This window comes from Epinephelus moara, chromosome 3, assembly GCF_006386435.1.
Source record: "Epinephelus moara isolate mb chromosome 3, YSFRI_EMoa_1.0, whole genome shotgun sequence".
Taxonomy (NCBI): domain Eukaryota; kingdom Metazoa; phylum Chordata; class Actinopteri; order Perciformes; family Serranidae; genus Epinephelus; species Epinephelus moara.
In genome coordinates, this window is record NC_065508.1 from 21,878,862 (window position 1) to 21,889,400 (window position 10,539).

Sequence of the window (10,539 nt, forward strand, 5' to 3'; positions counted from 1 at the left end):
GCAGACATTACAGAAAGTACAACCTCTTTAACAGAAACAGGTCAAAGGACTGCATTTAAAAAGCTTCAACAGAGGCTCAGGCTCCAGTCTGTGAAAAAGCCATCTGTCATTTTTTTTATGATTTCATAGGTGACGTAAGAAAAATGCAAAAAAATTTGAATAGAAATTTCTTAAGCTTTGGGCCCATGTGCACTGCATTGATCTGAATACCAAAAACTAATTTGTTAGCCATTGTGACTATATTATGTGCTATTTACAATCCCAATTACTAGAAAATGATGCCAGTATTAAAAAGGTGTGTAATTTAAGGCGAGACACTACAGCTGAAAACAGATTTGGGTCTGTTTTGCAGAACAAAAACTGTCCAAAATGCAGATTTAGGTGTTTATTTTAGTTCTGATTTCTGTTCTGCATTATTAATTAGATAATACATCATTTGCATATTTACACATAAAACTTCAAAAACTCGTAAAACAAAATATAATTGTCCTTATGTCAGTAATCAACTGGGAACGTTTCATGGTGGCATATTTTATTTCTCAAAAAAATAAATAAAAAAAATTTCTCAATTCCTTTTTTTCCTCATACTCTGAGTCAGTCAGAACATTTTATTCATAAAAACATGGCAAAAAAAATGATTCTTTTAATGGCTTTTTTATTCATTCAGTATTTTCTGATTAACTGAGTGATAAAATGAGATGTCCAAAATTCCCTCCATGAAAATCTTTAACTCTAATATGACAACAAAGTGAAACAAGAATTTTGAACCAAGCTTTATCCAATGTTTAGAATTGTTCTGGAAATGTATGCAGCTTAGTGCATATTTATTTAGATAATGCATAATTTGCATATTTACACATAACGCTTCAGACAACTTGATATACAAAAAATAATTATCCTAATGTAAGTAAACAAATGCAGAGGTTTCATGGTGATACGCATTATTTAAATTTTTATCCCACTGTCATATTTTTGCTTAAAAAAATCCATATCTTTGAAGGCAGTTTTTTCAAAACAATTTTTTTCTCATAACTTGAGCCAAAAATCTCCACTTTAGTGACAGTTGCATACACCAGACTTTGCAGTTTTGTTCCCGTCTATATTACAGAGGAGTTTACTCATATATCATTCATAGCCTGATTTATAGAGCATGTTTTCCCCGAAAAACAATATTGGAAATTGATTTTGTTATGGCTGTTGACAGTATTTTCTGATTTATGGAGTGATAAAAAGAAATATCAAAAAATTCCCTCTGTAGAAACCTTTGAAACAAAGTGAAACAAGAATTGTGAACCTGGCTTTATCTGGAAATGTATGCAAATCAGCACATATTTAATTAGATACTACCTCATTGGCATATTCAAACATATAATTTAAGAAAACTTGTATTCGATGTAGTATATAATAATATGTAGGAGGGTTTTACGACGACGCCATTGCCCTTATTAGCAATACCTGCCTGTGATTGCAGTGTAGAGCGATGGAGGTTAGCTTGCCAGTGGGATACACACACAACAACTCACTTACAAACATGCACACACAGCCTGATCGTCTACAGCAGTGGTTCTCAACCTTTCTTCTGTCGACGACCCCTAAATTAATCCACAATAGGTCAGGATACCCCAGTTGATAAGATTTCTCCTCAGGGACCTTCATCTGAAAAGATTTTGGTTGTTAGATATGACTAAGGCTACACTTCTGTAGTTGTCAACATAATGAAGGGTTGCAAAGACAGAAACAACACTGGTAGCTTGTAGGAATTTGGTGTCTTACTCAAGAACACAGAGAGGATGTGAACCTGTGTCCTCAGGTTCAGTAACAGACATACCTACTCAGCAACTTCCCAGCATATCCAGAGATGTGAGGCATCAAACGTGTGTATCATTATTAACATTATACACTAACTAGTGTAATCGTAAGTGCTATATTGTAGGCAACTGGACTTGCTTGCGTTTCTTGAAGTTCTAAATGACTGGTATGAAGTTGCAGGCTATAAACCCTGTGTGGGTGTGAACCCTTGCAGAGTCGTAGGGGTCACGTGAGCTCTTGGTTTCAGAGTCGTTAAGGTCACAATGTGAGTTGTTGACCCACCTGGCCACCATGTGAGTCGTTAGGGTCAGGTGGGACCACTTACGGGATATAGCACTTACGATTACCATGACCTGGATGACTGAGAATCTTCACCGACTAACTAGTGTATATTTTACTTCAGTAATATTTTATTTATTTCCTGGCTTACTGGACTGTCACACTCTGTTGCCCTTGAAAAACTTACCTTTATGATTAAGGGTAAATATTCTACTTTTGATAAGATATGGGGGCGTTTATGACATTTCTAGAGGGGGAGAAAGCTACAGAAGTCTACTTGTATTAATTTCTTGAATGCAAGATAATTATGTGCATTGTCTTTCCTCTTTCTTTCCTTTAGACCATCAGTATTTGTATAGGTAGCATTTCTGATTATCTATTTTTTATGTATTACCCTGTCATAGCAGTTGATAACAAGATGATGCCTTACTGTGAACGTTCTGTTTCATATTCTATTTCATAACTTATTTAATCATTTTATATTGTTACACACCTTATCTGTTAATATCTCACTCATACTTGGAATACCACCTCACCTAACACTGCAAAAACAGACGACAGTGTTTTCTGTTTGGAGTAACAGATAGTTATTAGGTTAACTTAAGTTTTGATGCTAACTAAAGATGACTAGCAGTCTGTGTTTCAGTATTAATAATCCAATAAGTACTCTCTTGTTATTACTATTTTTGCTTAACAGACAGTTACCATTATCTTTTATTTATTTCTCCAGTTATTCCTCCCACAATCACTGCTCATGGACGTAAAGCTACTTGTATTTAAAAATGCATTATTTTCTTATTATCATTATTATTATGGTATATATATATATTTTTTTTTTTTATTATATTATTTCAAATGATCTTTTCTCCAAATTATACATTACTATGTGCTGACACATATTTGAGGGTTCTCTGTGTGTTTAAATTGTTTTGGGATTTTTTTAAATTAAATTAATTTTGTTAATTTTGTTATTAAATTTGTTAATTTATTAAAATTTGTCGATGGTAATTTTAAAATGCTCCAGTAGGTGGAGGCATTGCAACGTTTCACATCCGACCCGCCATAATTACCCAACAGAAGAAGACTGTGACGTCTGCTGACGTAAACAACGTCAAGATGTCTGAACGACAGGCTTATGGCTTAGCCTGAAACATAACAGTTTAGTTTTCTTTTTTTGGTTTGCTTTTGCTTTTGTTTCGTTTGGAGACTCGGACGTTGTCTTAAATGGGGACCGGAAGCCTACCATGAAACTCCGGGTGCAGAATGACAGGTGAGCGGAAGCTTTTAGCACCGGCAGACAGAAAACAGCTGTTAGCTAATGCTAATGCTAACGCTAACGGCAGCCCAGTACACTGTGGAGGAAACGATCAGCTGTCTTGTTGTCTGTCTCTCATTACTTTTATTTCCTGAAAATTATGGATGTAACCTCCGTACAGTTCGGCTAACTTTAGTTAGCTTTCAAAACCACTGTACTTACAGCCTGGATGAGACTTACTGGATTATTAATACTGCAACACGGACTGCTAGTCATCTTTAGTTAGCATAAAAACTTAAGTTAACGTTAACCTAATAATTATCTGTTACTCCAAACAGAAAACACTGTCGTCTGTTTTTGCGGTGTTACACCGAATTCTGTAACAAGTCTCAATCCCTTACCCAACTCCTAAAATACAAACAGAAACCCTAACCACTCGTCTACTCACTGAACTCTACTATTTCTTAACGGAGTCTGGTTCAGGGTCACAGAATCTGACGGGTCACAGATTGCAGTGTTACACCTGCAGCTTTCAGTTATTGTACAAGTTAATACTTGTACAGATTAACCACACCCATGATCACAGAGTTACCATAATGTCACTTATTTAGATACCTGAACGTAGTCAAATAGTGATCATATAGTGGCATTGTTGATTTGTTTGGTGGGAGCCCCCGATTCAAAGATAATAAATCGCCCACCCAAATTTTTATTTTTATTTATTACTCATCTATTAATGTGTCTACATGCTACTGTATGTTGTAGTATGTGTGCAAGGCAAGCTGTTCAAACAAATTGCCCCTGGTGGGATTAATGAAGTTGTCTGAATCTGAATCTCATTCTTGAGAATTGGGACAAATCTTGCCTTACCAAAAAGAAAACCTTAAAATTATAACTTATCAACACACGTATTTAGCTTCTGGAGTGACATTTTATTTTTTAAAGGATTTATATGTATGAAATAATGATGAGTTATTAAATATTTTGACCTGTATTTATTATTTTAACTTCTAAACTTGCCCTATGCCAGAAAACACCTTTGTCCCAGATAATAATTCACAAATTCAAACAATTAAAAAATGTGTTAGACTTCAAAATCTAAAACTGACAGCACAGACTGATAACATCAGTTTTAAAAAGGCACTGCAAGATCATCAGATTTTCACATAAACTTCCTTTAACCATGCATAAAAGGAGTTAGTTATAATCTAAGGACTCCTGTCTCATCTATTGGATTCCAAAAAGGTGGTAATGCTGCTTAAGCACCGGTGAGCCTTCTATTTTATGATAAAATAATTAAATAATATTGCTATTGAGTGTATCCCAACCACAACAGCTCAAAACTAAACAAGAGTTATGGTCTAAAAATTAGTATTTTGATTAGCATGAAGAGAACTCTAAGCAACTTACGAATTAAAATAGCTACTCACTACAACTGCTGTGAAATGAATGGATATTTATCACTATTTGTCAACTCTGTCAGACGTCAACTCTGTCAGATCTTACCTCTGACATCCATTATGTCTGCTATTCAAGAAAAAATGAAATCACTGTGAGGTTGGCTTATTACAAAGTTTAAAAGTCGAGACTTTGATCTTTTAAAATATATTTTCCCAGCCTACCTGAAGAGTAAAAATCAATCGACTGTCCCACTTCTCAAGAATGAGTGAAATGCAAAGTCCTGCATTAAAACATAGAGCTGTGAGTCTATATCTTGGATTAACTAACGACTGTGCACCTTCCATTTGTTATACAACTTGTTACTGCTAGACACACTGTTTGTCTTTTGTGTTGAAGGAGTGATTCCAGAAGAGCACTGAAACTGAGGGAGTCTCCGACTGTAATGCAGCCTAATTCAGATGAGCTGGGCGCTCACGCAGCAAATGGTCTATCCCTAACTCTGCAACCAGAACTTACCAGAACGCCAGTCCCTGCTGCTGCTGCTGCTGCCGCCGTCAACCCCGAAAGCAATGAGGTGCGGGTAACCATGACCAGCAAGCCCGGGGAGTCCAGTGGAGGCGCATCATCCAGGAGGTCCAGAGTCAACTCCCACAGCCACTCCCATTCTCAGCCACACGTGCACAGTCGGGCGCAGCACCACTCGAACTCAGAGCCTGAGCTGGACCCGCCTGACTCTGATCTGGACTCTGGGGAACCCAGCACCTCCTTGTCTGAGCTCCGCTGTCTCTTCCGCTGGCTCCAAAAGAGTCTTCCCTTCCTCATCATACTGTGTGCTAAACTGGTCATCCAACATGCTCTTGGTGAGTTAAGCAAACACAGTTAATGCATCAGTGAATGCAAGACAACTTACTATACGCTTTCTATCCATTTACCAGGTCTGGCAGTTGGCGTTGGCCTCTTCACGACTTTTCTGTATGTGAATAAAAACATTCAGATTCAAGTCTTTCTTCAGGTAAGTTAAGAACAGAAAACATTTCTTGATTCTTTTATACAGTTCATTGCTATTAGAGTCGTAAACCATGTTATCGCCTGTGTGTTCCCTCAGGATCGTCACTCAAAGCTGCAGTGTGTGTGGCTGCTTCTGTTCCTGATCTCTTCCACCCTCCTGCTTTACTACACCTTCCTCACTGAGACACTTCATTATTGGTACGAGTCAATGCATCCAAATGCAAACCAATTACCTGTTCTTGGAGTATAATCTCACTCTCTGTTGGTTGTTAGTAAGCAGCCGTTTAACGTGAACGCAACCTTCTTCTAGTCTCATCTTCCTCAGCCCAACCATTGAGCCGCTGGGTTTCTGGGAGGTTCTATGGGCAGTCGGCATCACCAACTTCATCATAAAGTTTCTCTTTATGGGGATTAAGTGCCTTATTCTGCTGCTGCCATCTTCACTGGTGACCTACAGAACCCAGGTGAGTGTGGTGTATTTCTCCTTTTGGGTTTTTGGTTTTAAGGAAGAACTGTCACTCTAATATTATGTCTTGGCAGCGCTGGTTCAGTAGTTCATCTTTTGTCTCCAGGGCCGGTGGGTGATGCTGACTGAGGAGCTGGGTCAGGTCCACCAGGCCACGGCTCCTGTTCCACTGTGGTTCCGCTACCTGGTCACGTACCAGGAGGTTGACGGCACCCCTGGACTCACACTGGGGGTCCTGCTGGCTTTGCTCTACCTCATACTGAAGGTGTGATCAGTCAGACTAACCAGCAATAGATCTTTACATCATTAAAGGAATACTTCACCTCCCAAATAACCATTTTTATATCAATCACTCACCACATGTTAAGTTGAACTTGTGAAAAAAACTTTTTCTCCTATGCTTCTGGTGAGCGAAGAATCCAAAAATGAGCTGAAGTCATATGGGACCGCCTTTAACAACAGCAAAACTATATCAAAACATTTACAAACTCTCACACAACTCGTCCAGTATAATCCAAGTCTCATTTATCCAATTGTGTGCTCTGACAGGGAACTGAACTAAAAGTGAAACTTCTCCATACTCTCTTCAAAGCCAGACTCTGTTGACAAAAACAGTAATTTTACCTCGCTGAACAGAGGAGCTCCTGGTCTCTGAACTAGCCCTGAAAAGATGAAAAATGTAACTTTTCTGCATTAAAATGTATAAAAACGACTCGACCGATGTTACAGGTGACAGTAAAGCTCTGTCTTTTAGTATTGTTTCAATTGAGAGACCTCGGCTTTGACTTCAGTTTGTCAAGAATTTTCTGAGTTCTGGTATTCTTCGTTCACCATGAAGGCATGCCAGGATTCAAGATATCACGGGGTTAGTTATTGATATACAAAGGGTCATTTTGGGGGTGAAGTATTCCTTTTAATATAAAACTTTTTTTGTTGTTTGTTTACATTTTTGTTCTTTTTTTCTCCCCCTCAGCTTTTAGGATTGTACGGACAGTGGACGTCTTTGCTGAAAACTGTGAGGATATTTCTAAAGGGCGAGGTCAGTGGTTAACAACTTCTTTGTTCATTTGTGAGTCGTCACATTGAGGAACCAGCTGTGCTGAGGTGTTGCTTTTGTCCGTTTCTCAGCACACAGGCACAGCGGCCACTAGGAGTCAGTGCAGCGAGGCTGGAGATGTCTGTCCCATCTGTCAGGGAGAGTACAGGGAGCCTCGGGTTCTGCTCTGTCAGGTAAAACCACACAAGTGTTCACTGCAGGGCCTGTCGTATCAAACCAATGATCAGGTTTGTTATTGTAGTTGTAGTATTTGTAATTGAAGTTATTGATGAGCCTCCTCTGTGCTGTGTGGGCATCAACAAGCAGACTAAGATCCTTCAGGCATCTGCCTCACACATTCCTCCTCTTCAATTTTACATTATCAGACTTTATCACTTTATCTTTGACGTCTTAGTGCCGTACATGCTAGGACGTACTCTGAGGTCCTCGGGCAGAGGTCTTTTGTCTGTTCCAGAGGCCCAACTGAAAACTAAAGGGTACAGAGCGTTTGCTGTCAGGGCCCAAGGCTCTGGAACAGTCTGCCCGAGGAAATCAGGTCAACCCAGTCAGTGAGTGTTTAAGTCCATTCTTAAAACATACTTTTATCTGAGAGCCTTTCCTGATTTGACTTGAATTTTAATTTAATTTAGACTGTCTTTTATTTCCTCAGTCTTAGTACACTAATGTGTTTCTATCAGTTCTTTTAAAAGTTGTTGATTTCATGTCTTGTCTGTTAACTCTGTTTTAAAAAGCGCTTTATAAATTAGTAAAGATAAAGAAGGAATTGGCCCAGAATTCAGCGAGAGGGCTGCAGCCGGCTGCAATGGAAACACTCGTGGCATGTTTTGAACCGTCAATTTACATCCACTAAAGTGCTTGTGATTGACACTGACAGTGTCAAATTGTTAGTACAAGTGTATGGAAAGGATCCTGACAGAGATAGACCTTTTTGTTAAAGAGTAAGTTCCTTTTTGTTTAACTACAAACAGCCCCAAAATCGCCTTCGCCAATCCCACCAGACTCCATTTAAATATTTATTATTGCAAAACACATTTAATCCAAAATTGAGAGAAACAAAATAAAACTCAAAAAATCATCTTGATTTGTCCTTTCACTGTTCCAACAATCACCAACTCTGGTTTGGTTGAAAAAAAAAAAAAAAAAAGTTAATTCACCCAGTGAGATGTGAAAATATGCTGCCTCTATACATGCTAAAATTACCGTTTATTTAAATGGAGTCTGGTGGGTTTGGCGACAGTGATTTCGGGGCTATTTGTAGTTAAACAAAGGATCTTACTCTTTAACAAAAAGGTCTGTCTCTGTAGGGATCCTTCCATAATGTTGTCGGACACTTAAAAAAATAATCTGAGCCTGTCAGTGGCAAAAACAAGCACTTTCATTGGACGTAAATTGACACTGCAGCCTGTTTTACTATCGACAGCTGCAGCACTCTCGCTCAATACTGGACCAATCTAAAAATGTGGTTCTCATAAGTCACTGAGATACAAAAGCAAACAAAAACTGTCTGTGTTGAAAATAGTGAACTTACCCTCAAAGAGAGAAGATCTGTAACACGACAGTTTTACAACTGCACTTGTCTTTTATTTACTATTCTTCTCTACCAACCCTAATAATAAACCCATATTTTCTTTATACATCATTATTCATCTTTTCCGACCCCTTCCTGAATCAGATCAGTCATGGACGATTAAGTGCAGGACATGCTGACATGCTTTTGTTTTTCTGCCATGCAGCACATATTCTGTGACGAATGCATCGCTCTGTGGTTTAACCGGGAGAAGAGCTGCCCTCTCTGTCGCACCGTGATCACAGAGAAGGTTTACAAATGGAGGGACGGAGCCACATCTCCTCACCTGCAGATTTACTGACTCATGAGGTATAGGTGGAGGGCTTTTGGGGTGTGGGATGTCGGTATTAGCTTGTATTTAATGTGATTTTTCCTGAGGCTGTCAAACCCCACTGACAAGTAATGTTGTACACTGTTTGGTTAATGAGCTAAGGGCTGTGGCCCTCTGAGGGCCGGGGTCAGTAAGGACAGACGACTTGCACCTACAGTAGACATGTTTCTGGCTTATTTCCCAGAACTTGTCACTTTAACAGACAATGGACAGTTGATTATTTTCATGCCCCAAAGTGATTTTTCTATTTTAAGTTGATCCCTCTTGTGTTGTGTTGCTTTTATTCACCTTTTAATATAAAAACTTTCCTCACGTGGCAACAAATTGTTTTACTTCCACAATTTCTCCTACTTGTAAATATGGGAACATCAGAGAGATATATATTAAAAAAAAGTATTTTAAACAGAATTTTTCCTCTGTCATACGTTTGAACAAACATGCAACACATGCAACCTCTCTTATCCAGTGTTTCTAAATTTGTTGAAGCGACTTTTGATTTTTAACAGTAAACGTGTAGAGGGAAGCAGCTGCAAACCTCGGCTCAGGAGTGCTTGCTGAATTCTGCTTTAGCTGTGTGGTTGAGCTTAGGAAGCACAGTTCACAGTAACATCACATGGTGCAGTAATGACCAGACTTTTGCCACTGAAGGCACTGAAAGATGAACATGGCAGGCTGAAGAGTAACTTTCTGTGATGAGTCAACAGTCTGCCTTTTGCTTTCAGCTTTTGGTGACTATTTTATTTCCACGTCTGATACAAAAGGATGCAACTGAGCTTGACAGACTGATTTACACATAAATTATTTTTCTACAAAGGTGACATAACCTCGTTTTTGTAAAAACCAAAGACTGGGAGAGAAACATCTATTTTATTATGTACAAAAATCATTTCACTGTGTTGTTATTTTTATCCATTTAGATGCATAAACTATCTGAATAAAGATCTACAATTTTAATGTTTTGGCCTGTTTTATGTGACAAAATAAGAATCACTTGTTTGCTGAGTAGCTTAGTGTTGTAGAGTCATGCATGTCATTGAGGTCTAAATATTATTTAAATTATGTTGTACAGAGGTTGAACAGAGCTCACTTTAAGGGTAATTTGATATTTTTCAACCTGGACCCTATTATCACATAAGAGGTTAATGGGAACCATGAAAGAGGCTGCAATGTAACCACTGGCACTGTCAATTTACACTCACTGGCCACTTTATTAGGTACGCCTGTTCAACTGCTTGTTAACCCATATAGCTAATCAGTCAATCACGTGGCAGCAACTCAATGGTTTAGGCATGTAGACATGGTCAAGACAACCTGTTGAAGTTCAAACCCAGCATCAGAATGGAGAAGAAAGGTGATTTAAGTGACT

The 10,539-nt window shown here is 38.5% G+C and overlaps 1 protein-coding gene across 1 annotated transcript; it reads left to right on the forward strand.

Moving 5' to 3' along the window:
• The first annotated feature begins 3,169 nt into the window (after nucleotides 1-3,169).
• On the forward strand, nucleotides 3,170-10,127 carry rnft1 (ring finger protein, transmembrane 1). The gene is made up of 9 exons (XM_050040948.1): nucleotides 3,170-3,358; nucleotides 5,141-5,604; nucleotides 5,680-5,756; nucleotides 5,850-5,950; nucleotides 6,063-6,216; nucleotides 6,325-6,483; nucleotides 7,192-7,257; nucleotides 7,347-7,448; nucleotides 9,009-10,127. Exons 1-9 carry the CDS (start codon nucleotides 3,333-3,335, stop codon nucleotides 9,141-9,143), a joined length of 1,284 nt encoding a protein of 427 aa, XP_049896905.1. The 5' UTR covers nucleotides 3,170-3,332; the 3' UTR covers nucleotides 9,144-10,127.
• Nucleotides 10,128-10,539: the final 412 nt, after the last annotated feature.